Here is a 26,330-nt window from a genome sequence, read left to right as displayed (position 1 = left end):
TGATGTAAGCCCCAGCTGTTATTGGGAGTGGATAACATGAGAAAGCAACAGTCTCCACACCAAAGTGACAATCTTATTAAGTGAATGATTATGGTAATTGAGTATTTATAACTGAATTCTTCATTATATTTAAGGATGCATATTCATAATCTTTTGTGTCAAAAGGAGGAATCCAAGGGGAGAAAAGAGGGCAAGATTATCAGGAAAAAATTCTATTGTTCATAACAGATTTTTTTTAAAAAGTGTACTAAATTTCAACTAGTTTCATAGCTTACTTAATTTACGCAGTTTTGAGTAACCATACAGAAAACTTTCATGTCACATAATCTCAACTGGGATTTTTTGTTCTTATGTTTAGTTATTTACCATAAATAAATTAACATAAGAATAAAAAATTCCAGCTGAGATGAGGGAACTTGTCTCTTCAGCAATAGTAGCTTTCTACCCCTCTCCCCCACAATAAGCTTTTGCAACTCCCTTGTGTTCCAACAGCAATTTGACTCAGAATGTGGGGAAAGTTTTTGGGACCTGTCCCAAAGGTGTCAAAAACCTCACTGGATGTCCAGAATTAATGTTCTGATTTTCGTCTAGAAGAACTTTTAGGTATCCAAATACCATATAGGTGAAATAAACTTGGCTGATACCTACCTCTTTCTGAGCATCCTTGGCTTGCTTTTCTGCCTCATTAAGAAGAGTTTTTAGACTAGATGCATCTCGTTGATGTTGTTCTTTCAGAGATCCCATTTTATTTTCCAGCTCTTTTCGGGTCAGCTCAAGAACACTCAGATCGCTGGTAAGTGCTAAACTCTGCTGCTGAGAGCTGCAACACAAAAAAAGGACGTCAAACACCTTGAAAATATGGCATGATAAAAAAAAATTAATTCATTTGGCATGATGGATTCCAATCCCCCCTATCCAAAACCACATAACACCCATACACAGGGCCGGCCCGAGGGCTTTTTGCGCCCTAGTCGGGGCTACCTTCTGGCGCCCCCGTGTCCAATTATGGGGTTGCCAACCTCCAGGCAGGGCCTGGAGAGAGAAGCCCTCCTCCTCCTCAGGACCACCCCCTCCGCCATCCTTTTGCCATCACCGCCTCCCCCCGCTGCCTCCGCCACCAAAGGGGGGAGGGGGGGAGGCCCGCCTCAGCTCAGGAAGGATGTGAAACTCCCAGAATCAGTTAACCATAAGTCTTTAGCATCTGCTGCTTCCCTGCAAGCAGAAGGCCCCGCGTTCAGCCCCGGGGGGGGGGTCTCCAGCAGCTGTGGTGGGGTCGTCTCAGGCAGCCGGGGAAGTCTACCGCCAGCAGCCGAAGCAGAAACAGATGACAGGTGGGCAGGCCACAATCGGACACGGGCTGAGGCGGCTTCGTGTGCTGCCGCCGCTCCTGATGGGGACAGGATGAAGAGATCTCCTGCGAGGTGCTGTGCAGCCAGAAGGCAGTGCTGCCTTGCGGTGAGGAGTGGGGGGAGGCGCCTCTAACTGCAGCCGCCGCTCTGCCCGCCCCCCTCCTGTGCTTTGACCGGGGCTTTGAACAGTGGCCTGCTGCAGCCTCAGACCAGCCCGGCAGCGACCCATGTGGATTGATCTTCCGGGCAGGTGTTTATTGACGCAGCGGCAGCAGAGAGGTTCCCTCCCACCCTCCCTCGGCAGTTTCCCCCCTCCGTCGGACGGCACCGGGCAGAGAGATCTTGCCCGAAGAACCTGGAAGTGACGCTCCAACCTGACTGCCCCACCCCTTCCCTTCCCTTCCACACAGTATTTCTGCTGGGCGGAGGCGGGGGGGGTTGCCTGGAGTCTTCCTCCTCCCCTTCTCCTGGCAACCGCTGCAGCACCTGGGGCACCCCCTGCCTGCCCGGTCATCCCCACCCCCCGCGCCCAGAATACCCTCCCGGGGCCACCTCGTCTGCGCATGGAGAGCCTCACTCCCGAAGGGAGGGAGGGAAGGTGGGCGGGCGACAGGAGGCCCTGGCGGCTTTGGGCAGGGTGGGGGCTTTTGGTGGGGGGAGGGCGGCAGGGCAGTTGGCACCCTGTTTGGAGCTCCGCCCTAGGCCAGAGACTAGCTGGCCTAGTGAGAGAGCCGGCCATGCCCGTACAATATGTACTATTTTGATGACTAAAGACAACAGTAATGTATGGGCATACTGCAGACAATAAGAATAAAACGATATTCCACAAAGGATTTATATTTTGTTGGTGGAAGCACAAGCAGATCTTTTTATTTACCTCACAACACCAGCAGTCCTTCTTCAACAATATTTAAGAAAATTAATCCAACAGGAAGCCAGAAAAAGAAGCTACAGCAGGTATTCCCACCATTTGGTGGGCATACTATCTAAACAATTGGTACTATTTATACATGAATTTTTGATTAACTCTAATTACAAAAACACAGCACAAAACAGTAAACAAAAACATAGCACAAACAGCTGCCCAAGAAACCCACTCTCCCTTTTCCATCTAAACAGCTGAGCCACGGGGGCAACCTGCTGGGGGCGGCTCACTGTTTAAAGGGACTTTCTTGGGCAGTTAGCCCCAAGGGCTGGCTGCAAAGAAAGCCCCTTTAAATAGGTGAACCATGGGAGCAGGCTGCCCCACAGCTCACCTGTTTCCCATCTAAACAGCTAAGCCACGAGGGCAGCCTGCTCAGCACCGCTCAGCTGTTTAAAAGGGTTTTCTTGGGCCACCAGTGCTGCCCAAGAAAACCCCTTTAAACAGTTAAGTCACATGAAGCAAACTGCTCCTGTGGCTCAGCTGTTTAAAGGGGTTTTCTTGGTCAACCAGCCCCAGGCTCGGAGACATTTAAACCTCCTGCTTTCTGCTTCCCATGGCTTTTTGCAGGGAGCAGGAAGCAGTGGTTTAAATGGCTTCCCTGCTTTCTGCTCTTCAAGAACTGTCATGAACTGCATCAAAATTAGTGAAAGTTCGTGGCAGTTAAGTTTGCAAACATTGTTCAAGAACCACGAACCGGCCAAAATTTGTGACTAACTTTAGTTCATCAGCCAGTTCATGCCCATTCTTACTGCTATGCATCAATGTTTGCCCTGTTCTCAAAGGAAGTAAACAAATACAGCAAACTGTAAGGCTGCTCCAAGTAGAAGATGTCTGATGTACTAAATAGGTATGGTCCAACCTGCTAAGAAAAGAGTTCCAAAGGTGGGAATTCTTCGAGTTCATTAAAGGAAAACCTTTTTCTTCTATTTTTTAAAATTAGCACCTAATAATCAGGTAAGAACTGGCTTCATCAGTTCAATGCTTACAGGGGTCCCCCTTTAAATTTAAATACTTACTTATGAAGCTCTTTCTCTTGCCTCTGAAGTTCACATTCAAGCAAAGAATTTTCCTTCTTTAATGAAACACATTCGGCTTCTAGAACAGTCCACTCCCTTCTCAGCTTCTCGAGTTCACCTACAAGCAAGGGGAAAATGTATTGTTACTCACTAAAGCAGACAAAGAAATAGCTGTCTTTAATTCTCTTCAAGTAATGTCTTCAGGTATGTCTTCAAATTCTCTGAAATGTAACATTATTAATAGTTATGTCTGTTTTATGTTTTAAAAAATCAACAATAACCTTTAAGTCATGCTTCATAGTTATGAAAGTAATACTTTAAAAAGAAGAAATCCACTACCCAAAAGCAGTCTGATGAGCACTAAGCATGGTCTGTGAACCATGGATTGTGGAAACCAGTTCAGCATCAATATTCTTTTAGTAGGGAGAGAGGAAAGAGTAAAGTGGTTTCCTTGAACCTTTAATAAGTTTTTATAGTATCCTGAAGAGATTAGGTTGGCAGAGGGGGGCCTATGAGGCACATATCCCCCAACTTTACAGACAGTCTAGGATGCAATAAGTATTTAAGGACCTCCTCCAAAGCAACAAGAGGTCAGAGACAAGTTAGGACATAGGATTGGAAGAAAAGTTATCTGAATTAATCAACACCCTTAACCCCCAGAATATGAGGGTGAAATTAAAGTTGAGGAAATTGTGCCAGTTTTCATGCCCTCAAGCTCTCTGCTAGTGAATGAAGAGTAGTAGATGTATCTGTGTCCAGTACTGTACTTAGGTATTGGTCTAGATGAGCAGCTTCCTGCGTGGCTAGCCCTGAACCTCAACAGTCTGTGCAACTGAACCACAATGTTACGCTACTGAGGATCCAGGCTAAGCAAGCAGGAAACTATTAATCTTATCCCAGAGCTCAGAAATTGGTGTGCTATTTCAGTGGTGGTGGAGGAAGGGGGAGTTTTCTAATTGTTTGTCTCCTTCCCCCATGACTTCTTACAAACTCTTGTAACTTGTAAGCAACTTGTAACTATCATCAGGAAAAATAAAATCAACAAGGGCTACTGAGTTGATAGATACATTGTATATGGTAGAGCCAAATAACTTGAACATATTTTAGAAAACACCGTCAGTTCGGCTGAGTCCAAATTAAGCAATTCTGGGAGAACAGGCCAGATCAGAGACATTCAGAAGTAATTAGCTCAGAACAGACAATGCTGTGTAAATATACATATATGCAATACCAATTACTCTACTGTTGATACAGTAATTGTATTAGTACAATACTATTACCTTTAGCATACTGTTAATTAGCCCTTTTGTGCATTTTTAATCAAGTTCCCACACAGTTTCTTTAATGCAAAAGTTTAATTGAAACAGCAGCAGAAGTAGGGATGTGCATTCTGGTCCAAATACATATATTCAAAAAATACCTTATCAGTATTTTTTATATATATTTGTTGTTGTTTTTTGGATGGTATCTGGGATTTTGTGGGATACTGGGAAATGGGTCCCCAAAAATATTCAGCCGTAACCAGGAATATTGGGAGCTAGCATTTTAAGACTGCCAGGACTGTTTTTATTTTTTCCTGTGTTTGTGTCTTCCAGGGGCTAGGTATCAGCTTGTCAGGTTGGTTTGGCTTGGACTCTGTCCTTTGAAATAGGTTTTGTTAGTCTTGCAACATTGTGTTCTTTGCTTAAGTTACTTTGCATCAAGTTTGTGGTTTGAAGTGGATTCTCGAGTTCAAAATTACATTTGACTGTTGGGTTGTACACTGGCTCAGATTCTCCTCAGGTGGTACATTTTTTGTCTTAGACTTGCCACATTGTCCCATGCTTCTGCCATGATTCCCTGGTTCTGCATTGGTTCTTCGGGCTTTTTGATTTTGTCTGTTTTAAAAGGCTTTTGGCTAGGGGTTGCTTTGCTTGCACTTGTGTCTTTGCCTATTCTTTGCCCTGGAGAAAGATTGAAACCCCGCCTCCCCCTGAAACAATGGAGAATGGCTGAGGGCATTTGTTCACTGCCCCACAGAACTGGACCTCTTGGTCCAATTCACTTAAAACTTCGGGGATAATCAGAGGACAGACAGTAGCAGCTCTGCTGCAATTTTGATGCAATTTGCTCAAAAACAGCCCCCCCCCAAAAAAGATTCTCCATATGAAATAATGGAGCCAAATAATATTAGAATCCTGACAAAAACCTAGATCCAATTACCAAACCGGTATTTGGAACCTGGATAACAGGGTGTGAAGAAATGCCTTTTTCTCTTCTGGCAGGTTGGGAACAAACCCAACCTCCCTTTTGTGTTTTAACAGTGTTTTTTTTCTCTCTGGGCTGGAAACAGGCCGGGGGGGGGAGAGTTGGTGCAATGGCTTTCCAGATTACCTGTATTAGTACAATACCATTACCTTTAGCATACTGTTAATTAGCCCTTTTGTGCTAATAGGTTTAGCTAAAGACAATGGGATGGGTCAAGCTCCCCCCCCCCCCAGCAGGGATCAAAGAGCTGGAGGACTTTGGGCTAGTGAGGCACTAGGGAAGAAGATCCAGGAAACGCTTCTCTGACCTGGGCTGGCCGGGTCAGTAAGAGGGGAAGAGATCTGATATAAACTCCTTGCAGGAGGAGGAGGCTTTCTTTTCCTTGGGTGCTGCAGCCATGAGCACATGCAGACCTCTCCTCTGGGAAGGAAGCCATTTTTGACCATGTGCTCGCCCACAGAGCTACAGGTAATGGTTATTCTGTAGAGATTCCCTGATATCCAGATTTTTTTCAAGGTACACATCCCCAGTCAGAAGTTCAGCATAATGAAATATGATGTTTTGATATTTATTTTTAAATTAAAGTGTTATTGAACTTCAACTTTTTATATATTAATAGCATGACATAACTAGGTCCTACTCTAAGCCTTCTTTTTAACTATGCTGTTAAAACTCTGTGCCTCAGGGCACCTTCGGACATAAGTAACTGTGATGTAAAGCTGCCTTCACAGAGATCAAGAGAGGCTCTTGTGGTGTTTTCGCATACATAAGGTAAACCAATTTTTTTACACTGTTGGTGGAAACCCTTTCCTCTGTCTGTGGTACTGTTACACTGTCTGGATGGGACTGTTGTATTAACAGTAATTACTGACCATGGCTGCACAGTGCCTAACAGGGACCAGCTTTCACTGCAGACAGATGTATTTCAACACCTTACGATGTTGCATCAGCAGATAATAAAAGTCCCCTATCTTCAATGCCAATGCAATAGGGTGAGTGATTAGCATTTCTGGCTCTTCTGTCTAAAACAAATGTATTACCCCTTCTTGGCTTGGATTACACAAACATAAAAAACACTAAGAAAATAATGATGGAACAGAACAGAACACATTTTAGCTTCCACTAAAACGAGTCAAACCTTGTAAACGAGCTGCTTCCTCTTTCTGCTGATCCTCACACTGCTGGCATCGTAGCTGAAAATTGGCTTGCAGCTTAACAATCTCTTTTTCGTATTCGGAAGCCTCACTGCGCCACCTTTCAAGCTCAGCCCTTACTTTCTGAAGCTCTTCTTGTAAAACGGCCACATCCGTGTCCCTTTCTGATGCAGCCTTTTCAGCCACTTGTTGCAATAACAGAATCTCACTCTGAGCACTAAGTAAATCATTTCGAGCACTGGAAATTTCACTCTCCTTTTCCTCTCGAAGATGATCAATATCTTCCTGTAGCCTGCGCAATTGAGCTGTAAATATTGACAGAAAATAAGATTTTCTTAAGTTGTAAAGTAGGAAAATTCATGTTAGTCAGGTATAGTTCTATAAAGTAGGCACTGCTTGAACTTTTAAATTTTACATATAAAAAATCAGTATGGCAACATAGTGATATAATGCCAACTCCACCTTCATCTCACCATCCATAAATTGGATTCAGTTTTGTGTTCTGAATACAAAAACCTGGAAAATAAAGTCCAATAATTTTTGGCATTAGTATAAAATTGGAAAACATTTGTTCTGGCATCTCTTTATTTTTGGAATGTTTGTGTCATCACAAGTATTTTCTTGAACATTCATAAAATGATGTTCCACCAACTGCTGTTGCCCATATATACATGCAAGGATGCAAAGGAAAGGCGTCTCTATATACAACATTAATTATGAATGTTCCTCTTTGCATCGCCCTGTGCACAGGGGCAGATGGTTATTTGCCCCTCCAAAGCAACCCTCTCTTTCTTGTGGTCTTTCAGGAAGGAATGAACAACTAGAATAAATGCCAGGATATAATATGAATCTCTGAAGCTGCCAAATGCTCCCACTATTACTATCTAGCTTGGAAGCCCTACTACAGGTGCCGTCACTATCACTAGGGATGGGCACAAACTGGGAAAATGTGGCTTGTTTCAGTTAGTGGTTCGTGGTGTGCCTGATTCATGACCTATAAACCAACAGAACTAAGATCAAACCAGAGAACCTCTGCAGTAGAAACTGAAGGGGGGGGCATTTTCCCAAGCCCAGCAGAACCACTGCAATGTACTAGTGCCCAGCAGAACCAAGTGTCAATGTGGCAATGCCAGGTCAATCACAATCCAAGCGGGGGACATTTTTGTAAGCCCAGCAGAACCAGCACAATGCACAGAGCTGTACCAGCAGTCCAGCAGTACCAGTGCAATATATTTGTGCCCAGAAGAATCCAGTGCCAATGGCAGTGCCAGCTCAACAGGCTAATGTCAAGCACAGAATCACCATCCAAGCAAGGGAAGTTGCAAGCCCAGCAGAACCAGTGTAATATACAGCAAAACCCAATGCCATTGTGACAATGCCAGCTTAACAAGACTAATGTGAAGTACAGAATCACAATTCAAACAAGGGGGAGGGGTTTGCAAGCCCAGCACAACTAGTTCAGTGTACAAAATGCCCAATAGAACCCAGTGTCACTGTGGCAATGTAAATAAAAGAGGACTAGTGTCAAACCAGAGAATCCTTGCAGTACAAACTGAAGGGGGGGTATTTTTTTAAAGATAGCACAACTAATTCAGTGTACAAAATGCCCAGTAGAACTCAATGCCACTGTGGCACTGCAAGCTTAAAAGGACTGATCTCAAAGTGGAATCGTAAGTGGAATCTTAAGAAATCCAACAAAGGGGGCTGATTTTGCAAGCCCAGAACAATTATTGTAATGCAGAATGCCCTGCAGAACCCAGTGCCACTGGTATTACAAGCTTAAAAGGACTGCTCTCAAAGTACAAAGGCGCTAATCCAAGCAAGGAAGGGGGATTTTGCAAGCTCTATATGCATGAAAATGGAAAGGGAACACAAAGGAACTCTGGCAAGGGGGGGGATCTCTTTAAACTGAAAAGAAGTTTGATAAACATTTCGATTGAGTGAAGGCAGTCTGTCTCGAAATGTATCCTTTTACAAACTACATGAACTGCTTGAAATTTCGTGGAACGTTTGTGTCTGTTGACCTGCCACGAACTTCAGTTCATGAACCACTGTTTTGATTGTAACTACTGTTAGCCACTTAGGGGACCATCTACTTTAAACTAAAAATATAAATTCCATCAAGTAGCAAAGAGAGCTAGAAACAATGTGTCAACACTCCAGATCATTTTGTTTGCTCAGTAATAACTGTGAGAAAAAGTTGTGGTCTGTATTGCAGAAGTGGTAGGCAATTTGTTTCAGTTAATCAAAATATTGCAGAATTTCATATCTTACCCTGTTTCTCATTGCAAGAACAAACCTTCTATTTCTTTAATTACTAGATCTAATAGATATATAAATGATAACTGTTTGTCCAAGGACCAGACCCTTTGCAGAACTGCACCCTTAACTGTCTAATTAAGATAATATTTCAGTGTTTCTACAACAAAAACATGTAATTAGTACCAACTGGTCTGCCAAATAGCTTTTGCTGTTTTTGAGTGAGAATTTTAATTTTATTAAAGGAGTAAAACTGTGAAACATACAAAAAAATTAAAACCATACACAAACATCAACAAAATACAAGAAAAAGAAAAAAAGGAAAAAGGAAGGGGGACATAAAAGCGTCCAGTTTTCTCTACAACAAATATAATTTTGGTTACAAAATTTTCCTTGCTTAGATATTAAAACAAGGACTCTCTCTATTTTTGTTTCCCCTTAAGCAAATTACTTATTCAGGAAAGCCGCAAATCATCAAGCCATCCTTATCTTTTTCATACAAAAACCCCAATCTCTGATAAGCAATTATCTTCTCCCTAACCAATACTGTAAATTTAGCCATAGCTACAAAGTCCAACATCTTCTCTAGCCATTCTTCTACTGCAAGTATTGTTTGACATTTCTATTTCTATGTGTATATAATTTCCACTGCCATAGTCAAATTAGGGACAAAACTCTGTAACTTCTTTCCAATCGACTGTCCATTAATCGTAACAAAAAGACTTTTGTTTAGTGTCTTTAGAATCTTCTGCAAATTCCATATCTTCCTCTTCCCTTCGTAGAAAATTGCCCAAAAGCAATATAATCCTCTGTCAGAAATCTTCATCAGTTTCTTCTTGGATACCTCTCAGTCTCAGACAATACTCCTTTTCTCTCAAGTCCATATGGGCTAACAAATCCACATGCCTCTCAAATTCTTTGTCAATCTCTTCTGTTTTATTTTCTACAGCAATCACTTTATCATTGATTTGCTTAACTTCTGTAATATGCCCTATTGTTCCTTCAAGTTCTTTCACATCATCTTTCATTTCTTGTTTAGATTTCCCAAGATTCTCATCCGTTCTCTCAAAAGCCTCTATCTTGTTTCCAAGATTCTCTATTTTACTTTCTATTCTTCATCCCATTTGTTCAAGTAACTTCTGCATCATACCTGATGTGACAGGTTGGTCTGATGAACCTTTCCTGTCATGATTCTTTCTGGTACTCAATTCCGGAGGGCCTGCAAGACGGAGCTCTTCCGCCAAGTGTTCAAGCAAACAGGTTAACACCAACCAAGTAAGCTAGTCCCCTTCATTCATCTTGGCTGCCTGTTCTAATATCCTCGCTTATATGGAGGAATGATGTACACAGGAGTCAAATTACCAGCCATACAACTAACGCTGACAACTAACACTAAAGCCATACAACTAACGCTGGGGAAGGTATATATCATATAAATAAATATAGAATAAATTCCAAAATGCAAAAGGATAGAAATAGAGAACGTTTTCAAATCAAACACTTTCACTTTTAGTTGTCAGTAATCTGTGTCCTTTCACCATGGTAACAAAAGTAAAAAAACCAAAACAGATACTCCAGAATGTTTTCAAATAGAATACTTTCACTTTTAGCCATCAGCAGTTTAATATCCTTTTCACCATGGCAACCAAGGTCAAATAGTCTTATCTCCTATTATGTATAATGTATAATGATCTAATAACAGGTTAACCTTTAAACCAAAATATAAGAACAGCCTCATGGCAGATTTGTCTTCGCAGCCAAAAAAAAACTTTCATGCATGTGACTTTAATAAAAAATAAAATTAAAGATTAAAAATTAGCGATGGGAAAAATAATTAAACCCTCATCCATTTTGCTTTCCTAATTTCATTTCTAGCATTTCTTAATTATGTTTTTTTTGCCAAAGTTATTATTTCAGAGAGTTCTAAGAGAGGTCACCTCAGCAGGAGTTCTCTCTTTTGTCTTCAAAAAATCTCTTTGTCTGTAGATAATTATGTCCATAAATCTTAAGAAGCAGAGGAGGTCAGGCTTTAGGTCACACATCCGGGAGCAAGATTGTAAATTCCAAGACCTCAGATTGCTCTAAGTCGAGAGGTTTCTGTAAAACCACCACTCAACAGAAAACACCCAAAGAGCAACGTAAAGAGGTACACCTAGTTTATCCTTTTGATCTCCCTTCAATCTAAGGTGAATTTGCTGACCCAAGAGCCCTCCTAGTTGGTAATTAGCTGTGTTGTGTCTTCACTCCCTGTGAAGATGTCAGCCTGCCATTACATCTCCACTGTTTCCAAGATTATACAACCAAAGTTTTATATGTTACTTACAGCCTAACCAAAAACATATATTTTCTCAAGAGAAAGATGGGTAAAGTTTTCACAGTTAACTGAAGATCACAAGGAATATTGTCAGGTCCTGGGTCCACAGGTTGCCAGCTGGGTGCAGCAGAGTCCTCCAGAGCATGACTTTTCTGCTAGGGAGCTTGGCAGTGGCCTCAGATGGTGCAGGAGGTGGGGGGTTGGCAGACACATGAGTCCCTCTCTCCTGTTCACGGGTTCCCATTGCTCTCTCTAGTCCGCTGACTCTCTCCCACCACTTTTCCTCCCTGGCCAGCCTTGAGCTCCCTGCTTCTTTCCCTTTGGGGCAAGGCCCCACCGAGCCATCTAATCCCTCTCCTCCTTCATAAGGATCTGGCGGACAGCCAACCCTTGCTCCCAATGGGTTCCTCTCAATCTCTCCTTGAACCCACCCCTAGCCTTGCCCTTGGTGTGGGGTAAGGCTGACACACCTGTTTCCAATCTCCCTTTGCCGCCCAAGCTCCCATTCACTGTTTCCCTGTTGCTGCGGCCAACCTTTCCTCCCTCTGGGGAAAGTCCCTCCTGTAATCCAGCTGCAAGCCTGGGAGATGCCAGCAATGCCTCCCTGAGATGCTGTTTACTGCTTTTTCATTCAACAACTGTCCGGCTCCTTTCAAGGTTTGTGAGTGCAGGGGTGGAGCTGGGACCTTCACCCCTGGACAGATATATTACTACTTCCTCAATTGCCAGGGCTTTTGAGGGGTTCTGAATGGCAGGCATCTTTGGCGGGGGGTTAGATCTGAGGTTTGCTATTTTATTGTAGGTTTTAGCTGTGGGTGTTTTTAATTATTACTGCAAGCTACCTTGAACTATGAGGAAAGATGAGATATAAATGTATTAATTAATACATAAATTCAAAGAAAATCAATTCAATTCAATCCAATTAAATCGATTAATTTGTGTAATCCTATCTCTCTCACATCCTTATTACATACACACATCTTTCAAACAGCAGAGCTGTACTGAAGAACTTCTACCTGTCACTGCCCCACTGACACTGTTTGTATGATCTATCTGTTCCAGGTTACACCTTTTCATCAAGACCTCATAAAGCAATCTATTGCTATGGGGGAAAAGCTACTGAGAGCTCCGGTGGGGCACTGATTCAGCAAGCTTAAGTAAAATAGAATCACATTTGTTCTAACACTAATTGTACAAGTAGTTTTGTCAAGTAGTAAGTCTGTTATCCTGATTTCATATTCTAAATGGCAGTTATACAAATACCCTTAGTTGAACATTCGTAAATTGCCTAACTCCAAGATCTTGATTTAGTAAATATCCAGTATTATGAGTAAAATTAAATGACTTTATAGTCCTTTAAAAGTTGCCAAAAGCGTGATTGTTCTTGCACTGTAGCTAATACTTCTTGTTCTTCACCTTACAGAGTTCGCATTAGTACCAAATAATATTTGTATAATGTAAACAAAGCAGCAGATATCAAGAGAAAATAAGCTGTACAACACTGTTGTGGATATTGGTTATATTTGTCTGTTAAACGAATGTACATTTCTTATCTTTATAGAAATTGCACTATGTATCTTTTGCTATACTAGTTATTGGTTTTGATATCTTATGTTATTTGATCTTTGTTGCAATCATTAATATAATAAAATATAAATAAATAAATAAAAAGTTGCCAAAAGCCTGGTCCATATTCTACTCCAGCAAATGAATGGATATATGCCTTCTTGCCTTATGTTTTGATAGGGTTTTTTTACTATATGCGTTTTAACTTTGGTTTTGTTTTAATTATGCATTTTGTTTGGGTTTAATGATTTTTAAAGTATGTTTTTGTAATGCTTATTTTATCTGTTAGTCATCTTGGTGGCTTTGATGAGGGCAGAAAGACAGGTCTAGATGTTGTAAATAAAAGTAAGTATATAGTTGAAAAACAGCATCTAGCCTGTCTGAAATTATATAAGTAGTGGGGCAGCAGTCTGAATAGCTGACAAAAGGATGGATTTCAGCAACCTGAATACTGTTGCCTTACCCTACTCTCTTAGAAAGGAGCAGGAATCCACAGTGTTATTACGTCATACCAATCCACCCTCCTAAACAGCTGCAACTTTCTTTTTAAAGCAGCAGTTCCTTCTTTGCTTCAGCAACAGCTGATCTCTCACAACTAATCAAAAGCAACTGCTGCCAGAGCGAATTAAAAACTGCTGCTTCTGCAGGAGAGAGAGGGATGCATATATTCATAATCTGTTTTGTTGTTCACTCCCCATTGTTACCACAGAAGCTTCCAAGCTGCTATTTAATTTTATGCTGCTCTTCGAACTTCAGTAAAACTATTGATTAAAAAAGGCAGCCACAGCTTTCTAAAGTAGGGCATTCATGGTGGGATCTCCTATTTCTTTTTAATGAGGGAAAGGTTATGGCATGCCATTCCACAAAGTATCTTTCTGTTACCTCACAGTGATCTGAACACTGGTGGATGAGTCCCCCCCCACACACAAAACAAGCAGAGGACCCCTCCATCCATATGATTCACATCATAAGAGCATGTGTGAATATTATGCCAGTGGAACTGATTAAGAATTATGAAAAGGAAACTGTGGGCTTGTTGCGTAGTCATAAAGACACGGAGATTGAAAGGGGTCCAAAGTAGAGCCCATAAAGATGATAAACTGCAAGAAATACAGGACACATTACAAAGGGAAGTCTAGATCAATGGAAAGCTTAAAAATAGGCAAGATTTCAGCTGCAGGCATCACTGGATACTTAAAAGCTAGACAAAGAGTTGGCATTGTTTCCTGAGAATTCTATGTTCTTAACTTTCCAGTCCATTGACACCTAACATAAGTTTAGTCCAACAATAGTAAACCACTACATCAATAGAATAAATCTCTATACAGTTTTCTTATACTACACTGTAAAGCTGTTTTTTAAAAACTGAAGTTGTTTTGTTTTCAGGCTCAAAATACTGTTTGAAATATAAGAATAATGTTTAAGTCCTGGCATAAAGGCAGATTAGAAATGTAATAAACAACCAAATGACATTCTTTCCTACAGGAACAATAAATTATTAGATTAATATCCTGCTCTAGGCCGAGAGCAAGTGTAGTATAGTGGTTAGAGCAGGGGTGTAGAACTAATTTGTTATGAGGGCCAGATCTGACATAAATGAGATCTTGTAGGGTCGGGCCATGTGTGTCATAAAATGTAATGCCAGGTAGCAGAGATATAAACTTTATAAAGGACACAAACACAATTAAAGATATTTTTAAAACTTAAAGTAAAACATGCTTAAAACATTAGCACTCCTGCAATATTTTGTTTATTTAACAGTCTCTGATAACTGCTTTGAATTACTGCATCAAAATCTGGAGACAATGTCTGTCCTGTAGCAACCTTAAGTATGCTGTTCAGGTGTTGTTCAGGTGTGTATCTGTAAGTTGCAAACCTACTTTTGATTCACTGACATTCACTATAGAAATCTCAGAGTTAATGCTTTGAGCCTAAGACCCAAAGGAAAACATGAAATGGCTGGGCATTGTGAGCTTTTGTACACAAGTTGTTTCATGTGCTGGTCAAGAACATGTGAAGGCATCATGACACAAGCTGAGGGCTATGTGTTTGTCTACAAAACTATAGTCTTCCCCAGAGAGTAGCTACAAGTCCTATGTGGCAGTGCAAGAATAGAGAGACAGCAATGTATATCAGCCTACTATGTGGGACATCTAGATTCGAAATCCCCAGTCTAGAAAGGAAATGTGCTGGGTGAATTTGGTCTGGACACACACACTCAAGCCTAATCCACCTCACTGGCTTGTTGTTATTCCTCATCTAAATAGTTCACATTGCTTTCCTACTGAGAAAGGCTGGATCATGAGTGCCGGAATACAGTGAAAAAGGGGAGGCATACCCAGTTGCACCCAGGAGAGCCTTGGCATGAGCCCAACAAAACTCTCTCACACACACACACCCAAGTTTTGGGTACAAAGAAGGAATGTAATTGCACAGAGGAGGAAAGGAGAATGGCATGTGGAGAAAAAAAGAGGGTTTTGAACTGATAAGAGAACAGAGAGCTTCTGGGTGCAGAGAGAAAGAAACAGAAGAAAACCTATGTTATTGGGTCCAGACAGAGAAGAGAGTGTACACTGGACTGGAGAAAAAAAGCAGGAAGATTGAGAGGGGTTGCAAACAATGCTCCCTCTAAGCTATAGAGTCTTGTGGGTAAAAATTCTACTTTGTGAGCTACTGGCATTAAAGTGAGTGAGCGATTTGGCTATTGAATAAATTAGTTTGCTCTGGAGCCATCCTTCCTGAGCCAAGTCAAATATATGAGCTGGAGGCTAAAAAACTGTGAGCTAGCTCACACTAACTCAGCTTAGAGAGAACACTGGTTGCAAGTACGATGAGAGAAGACGCAGAAAGCTCATACCTTGAATAAAACTTTGTTGGTCTTAAAGGTGTTTTCTTTGTGTCTCTCCCCTGTGATTGAGGAAACTGGGCAAAGCAAGCCCAGGAGACGAGGAGAGGGAGGAACCTCAGCCAATGGAGGGAAGAGAGGCTTTGTTCTGTAATTCTGCAGTGCAACTGAGAGCAAGCTGTCTCTTTCCCTCTCCCTCTCTACCTTCCCAAGGGAGGAACCTCAGCCAATGGAAGGAAAAGAGGCTTTGCTCTCTGGCTCTGCTGTGCGATTGAGAGAGCCTGGCAAAGCAAGCTGTGTCGCAGAAGAAAGCGAGAGAGAGAGAGAAGTAAGGAGATGGCAGCCTGTTGCTTGCGGGCTTGATACAACCCCTGTGGGGGCCAGATGTGGCCCATGAGCCACATGATTGACACCCCTGAGTTAGAGTATGGCACTAGAACCGGTAAGATTCAAGTTCAAATCCCCACTCTGCCATGGAAACTCGCTGGGTGACTTTGGGCTGCATATACTCTCAGCCTAACCTATCTCACAGGGTTGTTGTGAGAATAAAGTGGAGGACTATGGGTCCCTATGGGAGAAAAGTGGGGTATAAATGAAGTAAATAAAAGTTAATAAATAATCTTATTTAGGTTAGTCATGAATATGTTAGTTACAAAGTTATTTGCAACATCTTCTTATGATCCCAATATTATGCATTAATCCTCAAAGCAGTTCAAATTGGTCATGACTAAGTACCATTGAAATTTGAGATGCTAATTCAGTTCACAAACAAAAGGCTTGAAAAAACAACATACATGGTTTGTAAGACACAAACTCTTATTCTATTCATAATTAACAATACATATTTCAAACAGATGCCCCACTTCTGCACCTACAATGCTAGTATTGATCAGGCCAGGCCGCAGACTACTCTTGGCACATACTCTGAACATACCTGATTACTTTAACCGTTTTTACTCAGTTTCAGTCCCTGGATGAAAAACTTCCTTCCTAACAGCTGAAATTGACCTAAGAATCATTCTAGTTTACAGAATACCCCAGTTGTTTGCAGACCAGCAATTGCTTAGACATCAATCTGCTACCTGCCTACCCGTCTGCACTACAAGAATACGTGGACACCCACCCCATTATGCAGAGATAACGTATAATCAGAAGACCAAATAGGATTTAAATAAAATGGGATTACTCACTTACCAATAAAATTCTTGGAAGCAGGTTCCATTATATTACAAGGAACTAAAAGATCATATGCTAAGGCACATACATGTATATGAGAATCTATATAGCCAAGCCTATGTTATAAATATTAAGTCACGGGTGTCGAACTCATTTCTTATGATGGCTGGATAAGAAATAAATTGGACTTTGTCAGGCCAGGCCATCTGTGTCATAAATTTTAATGCCAAGTAGCATTATAAACTTTATAAAGGACACAGAAAAACACAATTAAAAATATTATAGCAGCTATTCCATTAGAGCCCCACATTAGGGGCTAATATTTCTCTGCAAAACTGAAGTTCCTTGAGTTTGCTGAACTCTGTATTTTAACTGTGGTCCGTCCCCCCGTCCCCCCGTCCCCCGAAATATAAACTACAGTTATAAATGGTCTGAGCCTAGGACCCAGGGGAAGAACATGAAAGAGCTGAGCACTGCAAGCTTCTCCCCCCACCCGGTCTACTCAGAGTGGCAGTGGCTTTCCAGAGTCTCAGGGGTTTTTTTACAGGGTGGTTTGAGATAATAATTTTGGGTGTCCTCTTCAACACTTGTTCTGCTATTATTCCATTGGAGTGCCACATTAGGAGTGTGTGTGTTAAAACTAATATTTCTCTGCAAAACTTGAGTCCCTTGAGTTTGCAGAACTCTATATTTTAACCCTGGCTGGTACCAAACCTCCCCCCCCCACCACCTAAAACATGCCTGCCTAAACTGGAAAGGTGTGTGGGGGGGTGGTTATGGGATTTTGCAAAGCCAGTTTTAAAATAAAAAAGAAGCACAAGGATCACAGCAGAAGGAAACACACACACACCCAGCTCCTAACTGTGATTAGGACTACGAAGGCTTGGAACAGTGTCTGGGAAGTTTGGCAGCCCCACCCTCTGCTTCCTGCTCTCAGAGGCAGCCCCGCCCTTGGCTCTTTATACTCCCACACAGCTCAAGATGAGAACAGTGAGGTTAGGCAGGGGATGGGTAGGAGAGTCCCACTTCCGGGCCAGATTAAAGGCCTGGGCAGGTTGCTTCTGGCCCGCGGGCCACAGGTTTGACACCTGTATTAAGGAGTAATTTCATTGCATATAAATGATGAGAAGCTCCTGGGACCTTCACTTTTATCTGGCAAAATTTCCTTTATCTCTCTGAGCCCTGATCCCTCACTTTCCCCACTCCTTGTTCAGCTGGATCTATATTGCTGTCTCTCACCTCCCCCCATCCCATTCTCACTCGCCCTTATTTTCTCTTGATTTTCTTATTTTTAACTCTTAGCTGCCTGAGTGCGTGCAGCTCTTTGTTTTCTTGTTGATGGGGTTTGTTGGGGGAAGAGGGTGGGTGGTGGGGTAGTGGGTAGTGTTCCAGGGAGTTGGTTGTTATATTTCCTATCTTATGTGGAAAACAACCAAAAACTTAATTGAAAAAAGCAGCGATTTTAAACCATGTTAATTTTCACAGCAAAAATAAGTGGAAGTTTTGTGACAACTTAAAGACTAACACCATTTTATTCCAACAAAGAATTTCACGGGCATCCAAGGGAAAAGACACATGAAGTCTTGTCAAGGTATTAAAAAATTTCTTTAACTTTCTGTACTCTATATTTTCATCTCTTAGAGTTCCTCATTAACTTAATTTGTATATGAGTAGAATAAAACATGTTTTCCATTTTTTTCTTTCTTTCTGAGACACTCTAAATTATATTTCCGCACAAGCATGCTGCCCAAACGCACTGTACCAACTAAAGAAGAAAAAAGGAAGGTTAGGATCCCTTCCCCTCTCTAAAACATGGACACAGACTAAATTCATCATTGGCCTAGTCTTCGCAGCTTCTGCTAAGGAGTATTTCAGTTTTAAAAACTGGGTTTCTCACATTCAGTCTTGTATAATCTGTTAATTTTGATACTGAGGCAGTATCATAATTTGCATTGTTATTCTTCAGTATTAAGAATTCTACTTTCAGAGTTTTGTAGCAGTAAATACTGAAAATTACAATCCTATTAAAAATCAATACCTTTACTTCTACAATTACATTACCTATATCTTTTTCATAAATTTTGAAGGGTTTTATACCTTGGAGAATCTGGATTTGCTTGGTGGACTCTTCAACTTGTAATCTATAAGCTTTTCTTTCTTCTTCCAAAAGAGCTGTTAGTAAAAGATATATATACATATATATATAATTTAAATGCATATTGTTTATCATTATGTAGCTTAAATGATTAGAAATTAGTGTTTTAAAAAATTATTTCCATCTTTAGTAAACATGAATCAATAAGTAAATTAACATATTTAATTGATTAAATTACACTGCTAGTAGTTAATGATTTTATTTAATTTTTTGCTGGAGATTTCTCTCTGCCTCTCTTCAGTGCATCTTTGACATCATTATGTTACGGAATGGCAGCAAGAAAATGAAAACAATCATAAAACCATTTCCAGTCCTTAAATTCATCAAGTTTTTGACTTTTCACCTTCATTACATAGAAGGTACTCTGCACACATTTTATTCAGAATAATCAGATCAGATTTGTATTGCCATTTTAACTATCACTGAAGCAGTTGGGCATAAATTTTCCAAGGTAAGCTGCATATTCAAAGGGAACTTGATCTCACCTTGCAGTTCAAAGCATTTTTGTTTACTTGTTCTAGCTAGCTCTTGGGCTTCAACCAGTTCTTTGTGCAGCTGCTGAATTTCTTGTTTTGCCTCAGTTTCTGATTGTGCACCCTGCAATTCATCTGCTAAAAGAATATTTTTCTTTAAAGCATCAGTTTTCGCAATTGCCTAAGTTTCTACTACCCTACAAAGACAGGAATTTGAGAATCATGCAAAGTTAGTGACCTTAGATAAAAGTTATGAGATAAATTAGAACACTGTTAGGAAGTAAAATATTCACACACTGAAGTTCAGCATACAGAAATAAACTCAGTTGGAATCATGTAGGTAATTCAAATCACAATATATTCTGAACTGTTAAAATGTCAAATACTAGCCATTCTCCATTTATGTGGTCAAAATTGTTTGAACACAGCAGATTTTTTTCCAGACTTTAATTTTATTTTCCCCCACATTATGTTATTCAAAAATGAATATTCAGCATGTCAGAGGCCTCACAGCAGTAAAGGCAAGGCCTTATGCAATCAAGGGGAAACTAGAGAAATGGAATTGCAAAGGAAATTTATCTATAGCTCATTCCTATGAATGTTTACCCAGTTCCAAGACCCTCAGGACTGGAGTGAATGTAAACTAGTATGAACAGGTATTGTGTACTGATAAGAAAATGGCTGAAGTGGTACCTCCCATTGCCCTCACCCCGGGTAGATTCACCACTAGTAAAAAACTGAAGTTCATGCTCGCCTAGGTTTTATTTTAAAGTACATATGTGTTGGACTCTCACAGGAGACTTAATAGTGGAACAAACTACTTTCAATGCTCCACAAAATTTCAAATATAAATTTCCTGTGAGGTAAGGAAGGTTGCTATTTCAGAAAAAGCCTTGCTAGGCTTAAGTGACTATTTTCATAATTCTTTGCATCCTGGCCGTAGCCTTCAAGTAAAAGGTCTGCTTAGTGTCCTTGTATGTTTTCTGAGGGAATCAAACAGATATCCATTAATTTCATTTGTTGCCTGATCTCTAGGCATATAATTCTGTAGTGAAAAAGACATCTGGGCTGCATGACTAAAGATTTTCAAATATGTTCCCAGTTAGTAAAAAGACACTGCTTAGTAAAAAATACTAAGCTGGCAGGAAATGTATAAAATGAGAACTCCTTTCTCACTGTTCTCACTGTTAAGCACAGACTTAATAATCACCATATTAAAAATTTAAGAAAACAATTTACCTTTTAAGAGAGCTACTTTAGCAATAGGTTCATTTAGTTCATGGTCATCCATCTGAGCATCTAAAGGAGAAAATCAAATTATTTTTGAAATTATTTGAATATATTAGACAAGTATAACATTCAGCACAGTGCAGCAGCAACACACACATAAAAACATTAAACCCCATGAATAACAATATAGGCTGTATCAGTTTTATGTCAAGTTAAAAGTAAATAGTCTTCGTACTTTGATATTCCCAATACGCTTGAATGAAATTATGTCCACAAACATACCTGTAGTGTCGTCACTACTTTTCTCCTTGCTCGGGCTAAGAGTATCAGATAGATCAGCTTCTTTTGCTTTTGCCTGATTTTCTGTAAAATAGAAACAATTGTTTTGTTAAGGTACTTTTAGCATCAATGCAATGCACAGAGGATGCAATGCACACACTTGTTAAAATCAATGCAATGCACACACTTGTTAAAACCAATGTTTTCCTATGTCTTTGCAATCCTGTTCCCAACTGGATTAAATATCCTCAGGTCACATATTTAATACTAAACAATCCAACACAGGATGTAGTTGCCTCATGCATAGTTTAGCCTTTTGTTTAAAATTGTACTCTGGCCAGCTGGAACCCTGTGTAAAGTTAGTTGTTTTGTTCACTAATTCTGGGAGCAAATCAGGAGAGACACACACAGAAAACCATTTCCAGAACAATAGAGATATTGTAACATGCTAGACAGAAAAGTGCTTTTAGGAATAAACACTGCTTTGTACCACACTGGATAAGAAAAACACTTTAAGAATATGACACATAAAAGATATCAGGATGAAATTTAAGACAACCCAGCCATTAAAATTAAACTGTGCAATATGAGTAACTTTTTAAAAGTTGCATTTGTGGAAAATTCACATATTTTTCTACAATCAAGGAACCAACTTCTGTGTTTCATCTACAAGTTTTTCTGTATATTATAATAAAGCCTCAAAAGTTGTCTGAGGTCCTTAGGTCTGGCCAAACACTGAGACAATACAGAGAAATTCTCTATACCAGCACTGGATTCAAAAAATTCAAAGATTCAATTTAGGTTATAAAAGGTTACTTTTGTTACAGAAATTTAATCTAGGAAAGGGACACATTCTTACAACACATACTTACAACTTAACTTACAAAGCAGAGGCAAAAGGAAAGACAGGCCATCTAGTTCTGAGCTGGCAGAGGTGATATCCAGTTTGGTGCTGGAGTCTCCCAAAATGATTGTCCTGGGAGACTTCAGCATTCATGCTGAAGGCACTTTGTTTGGACCAGCTTAGGACTGCATAGCTTTTTTGGCCACCATAGTTCTCACTCAGGTTGTGACGGGCCCATTTCATGAAAAAGAGCATACTTCTGAGTTAATTTTTTTTGCATTGATTTTTGGGAGGAAGGTCTGATTTGGGACCTGGAGGTTCAACCTATGCCATGGTCTAAATAACACCACCTCAAGGCACAGGTCAGTATGGCACCAATCCTCTTCTAAAATAGTCTACCCACAGAGACTCATGGATCTGACTGGAATCCAGAATCTCGGATGTTAGTTGTGTTGATGCCATAGTGGAACCTGAATACAAAGCTCCTAGAAACTATTGACAAGGTTGTCCACCCATCTTCTCCCACCCTTGAGATAGACTCTGGCCCCTTGATTTACCACAGAGTTGAATGATTTGAAGAATGCAGGGAGGGCACATCTAGAGTGGTGCTGGCGGAAAACCCACAGTGAATCTGACAGACCATGCTGTAGAGCCAAATGGAAAACCTAAGAGGTGGCAATAACAGTGGCAAAGGAATCTTATTTCTTTGATACCATTGCGGCAGCTAGTTCATGACCAGCTCATTTGTTTAAGGCACTTCAACACTTGCTAAGTCCTGAGTTTTTAAATTCTCAGGATCTCTTGATTATCAGTTGTGATACTTCTGTGAAGTTCTTTGCTGTGTCTCAGATATATTCTGGATGCCAGTTGTAATATAGCTCAAACAATAGAAAAAAACCCAGAAACATCAGCTGGTACAGAGTGCCACAGCCCAATTATTATCAAGAACAAGCAGAGTATGCATTCTGCAGTTTTCCACTGGTTATTGATCAATTTCAGGATTCAATTCAAGGGATGGACTATCATCTACAAAGCCCTTCATGGAATAGGGTCCACATATCTAAAGGACCATCTTCCAATATGCCCCTGTGACAGCCATGCTCATCTGAACAACGTTTGCTGAAGGCACCACTCTGGAAATGGGTAAGAATAGCTGCTATCTGTATCCAATCATTCTCTGTTGTGGCTCCCACTTTGTGGGAGGCCTGCCTGAGGAGGTCAGGAAGGTCAATTCTGTTATTCTGCAGAATGTGTAGAACAGGATTTTCAGGAGGGCTTTTTATAAAGAGAACAGAGGAATTTGTTCTGGAGGATGGGTTTCTTGTTTCTTCTGCATTGTTTTCTAAATTTCTCTAAAGCAGTTTTTGCATATCTTTTGCATAGCCAAACATCCATACCCTAGTTAGATAACAGGGCATCCAGGCATAGTGAAATGTCTGAGGCTTCCCATGGCCCCGCGCTCCTCTGCAGTCTGTTGATCAGCTGGCCCTTTGCCAAGTTGCCCAACGCTGAGAAGATGGTGACCAGGGGTGGCACCATGCCTTTAGTAGCAGCCAGGGCGCCCCGGTTCCCCTGACACCCAGGACCTGCTGATAGGGCCGGTGGTGTAGGGTCTGGCAGGCCCAAGATTCCTGCGCTCACTACTAGCCCGCACCCTCCACCCAACAAGAGCTGCCATGGCCACCCTTGCTCCCCCCTCCCTGTGGCACCACAAACAGGACCCTGGATGAGTCCAGGCCCTAGCTTTTTATAAAGAGAATGGAGCTGTAGTAAAATGGACTTTGTTCCAGAGGATGTGTTTACAAAGGAACAAGTTCTGTTTATTGTTTGCATTTCTTGTTTCTTCTGCATTGTTTTCTAAGTTTCTCTAAACCATTTTTTGCATATTTTAAGTCAAGTCTTACACTGCTTTTATTGCATTGTTTTCTAACTTTGTATTCCAATCTTATCACAATGTTTATTATGTCTGATACTGTGCCTATGACACTGGTAAATTTCATAATATGTCTTGAATCTTCCCAAGTAAACTAAAAGAACCATTATTTCTTTCAGTTAGGAAAAATCCATCCACCATTAATAAGGCTTCAAAATGAAACTGGAACTCATTCCAATGTTTTTGGAGGATGCAGCCATCTGCCTACAACTTGATGAGCACTTCTGTTTGGACATAATGAGCCTTATAGCAAAACACCTACTACATTCCTAACAAATTACCTAAATGAAGTTCAAAATTTTCATCCAACTTTTTCATAGTTTCTTATATTTTTTTCCCCTAAAGAAAATGTTAAATGGAGAACTGCATTAAAAAGCTTTGGAAAGTAAGCTTCTAAATGTTATGCACTTAGAATGTTAACAATTACCCGATCAAACTGAAATACAGAGGGAAATTCAAGAGAGGATGAAGTGTGCTTGCTCTAGAAATAGGTCAATGTTGAAAGGGAAAGATACTGTTCATGAGAAAATAATCCTCTAACACTGAGTGCAGCAAAGTCTACATGTACTTGTTAAGCAAGAACACAAACATATGACTGTAACGAGCCAAAATAAATAAGAGTTTCCTTCTTTAAACAGGTGGAAATCAGTCAATGAAGGCTTCATCTTTAAACTGAAGACAGGTGGTCTCTCAGCCAGAAGTGCTATTCAGAAAACATAGAAAGCATTCTTGGCTTTGCTGCAGATTCTGTGCTTGACAAAGGACAAAATAATCAAACCAAATATCAATCTTACCCATTATTAAATATATTAGTGCTTCCTTACAAATTCCCATACATCTTATCTCCAACTGAAACCAAGTATAAGTGCAGGAAGCTGCACTTGCTTACACACTTACACACACACACACACACACACACACACACACACACACACACCCTCTTACTTGTGTATGGTTGCCAACCTCAAGGTGTGGCCTGGAGATCTCCTGGAATTACAACTGATCTCCAGACCACAGAGATCTGTTCCCCTGGAGAAAATGGCTGCTTTGGAGGGTGGACCCTACGGCATTACACCCTGCTGGGGTCCCTCCCTTCCCCAAGCACCACCCTCTCCAGGCTCCACCTCCCAAAGCTCCACAAACTTCTTAACTCAGAGATGGCGACCCTATAATTGTATCACCTTTTTCCTCTGTTGTTTTCTTTCCAGCCTGTCCTGCTCTAAAGTTAGATCTTAACATTTCTTCTGTCTCTCTATAAAACATGACACATAGTGAAGTTGCTGTAAGTATTCAGTTATACACTACAAAAAACAATATGTTAAATACTGTCAGATTTACTACAGGCCCAATTTCTTTAAAAAGTTTATTTTCTGACATCTGCTGCTGCTGCTGCAGCAACAGAACTCTTACTTCCCTATATGGACACAGAAGGCACAGTTGGTTCCTTTGCACAAAATAGTGACAAATCCACTGAGAGAGAAAGAGGAATTTTTAAAAAGCAGTTCACCACCATTAGATTCCATTCCCTTTTTTCCATTCTCACTCCTGATCTAACATTTGGATTTCAGACTTTATTGTAGAGAAAAGTATTTATTATAATGACAGTAGTAACTGCCAGTCAGAAAAATGCTGGACACAAAGGACATCGGATGGAGTGCTGACTCACAAACGCTTATGCTGGGGGGAAAATGGTTAGTTGCTGCTGGACTGGCTTAATTTTGCCACCACAGACTAACACCTCTACCCCTCTGACAAAAGACCTAGTTATTCCATACAAATGTGGATGCATTCAACTCGTATCGCATGTCCAAGAAGTCTCTATACTTCTGTCTCTTGAGCAGTAACCCCTCAAACTGCAGATGAGCCCTGCTGAAAGTGACCGAGTTGCAAGAGCAGTTTATGACTTTCTTTTATACCACTTCCTTTTGTTACCTAGCTTTCTCCCATTCATATACTGCATGAAGGGTTTAAAACATAATGACAGAATCTTTTTAAAGGTTACATGGAATGCATTACGCCAACACAAAAAAATAACTCACCATTCAACAAGATTACACTGACATGCAAGCATTAAGTTACACCAGAGTTTGTCTGCATTCTTTTCCAAATATGGCATGCTCCCTGCACTTTGCACAAAAAAGAACATGCAGGAGATTCACTGCAGACACAACATGAAAATAGTAATTTCCCCCCCCCCAAAGACCATACTAAACCAAATATAAAACCTTTAACTATAGTAATAATTTAAGACCCATACAAAGTTTGAGGAAATTCAACAATATTGAAGTTCATTTATATAAATATAAATATTATACGTTCATAGTCACTTAAACAAAATCTTATAACATTAATACTGTAAAATTAATTACTAAATTATAAAATCTATGGCAGGACTACCTTTGAAATGCAGGTATCCATGACTCCATTAAAACAAAAAGAGCTGAAACTTCAAAAGCAACTTCAAAAATACAGCCAAACCATTTTCAATATTCTGTCCACAAGAGGTACATTACCTTCCTTGAGCAAATTTACTTTGAAGTAGATTTTAAGATGAGATGCTATTGG

At 40.5% G+C, this 26,330-nt stretch overlaps 1 protein-coding gene across 1 annotated transcript in view; it reads right to left on the bottom strand.

The window, feature by feature from the left end:
* Positions 1-648: 648 nt before the first annotated feature.
* SLMAP (sarcolemma associated protein) overlaps positions 649-26,330 on the bottom strand; it is a gene marked incomplete at its 3' end in the record, with an annotated part of 130,632 nt that continues 104,950 nt past the window's right edge. Inside the window, exons 16-22 of the mRNA XM_015407061.1 lie at positions 20,992-21,072; positions 20,719-20,778; positions 19,492-19,617; positions 18,949-19,023; positions 6,676-6,996; positions 3,291-3,408; positions 649-820 (exon numbers count right to left, since the gene is read on the bottom strand). Of these exons, the coding sequence (XP_015262547.1) occupies positions 649-820; positions 3,291-3,408; positions 6,676-6,996; positions 18,949-19,023; positions 19,492-19,617; positions 20,719-20,778; positions 20,992-21,072 (953 nt within the window). The remainder of the gene's footprint in view (positions 821-3,290; positions 3,409-6,675; positions 6,997-18,948; positions 19,024-19,491; positions 19,618-20,718; positions 20,779-20,991; positions 21,073-26,330) is intronic.

This window comes from Gekko japonicus, unplaced genomic scaffold (assembly GCF_001447785.1).
Source record: "Gekko japonicus isolate JY-2015 unplaced genomic scaffold, Gekko_japonicus_V1.1 scaffold2234, whole genome shotgun sequence".
Taxonomy (NCBI): Eukaryota; Metazoa; Chordata; class Lepidosauria; order Squamata; family Gekkonidae; genus Gekko; species Gekko japonicus.
This window is presented reverse-complemented; position numbering and strand designations above follow the sequence as displayed.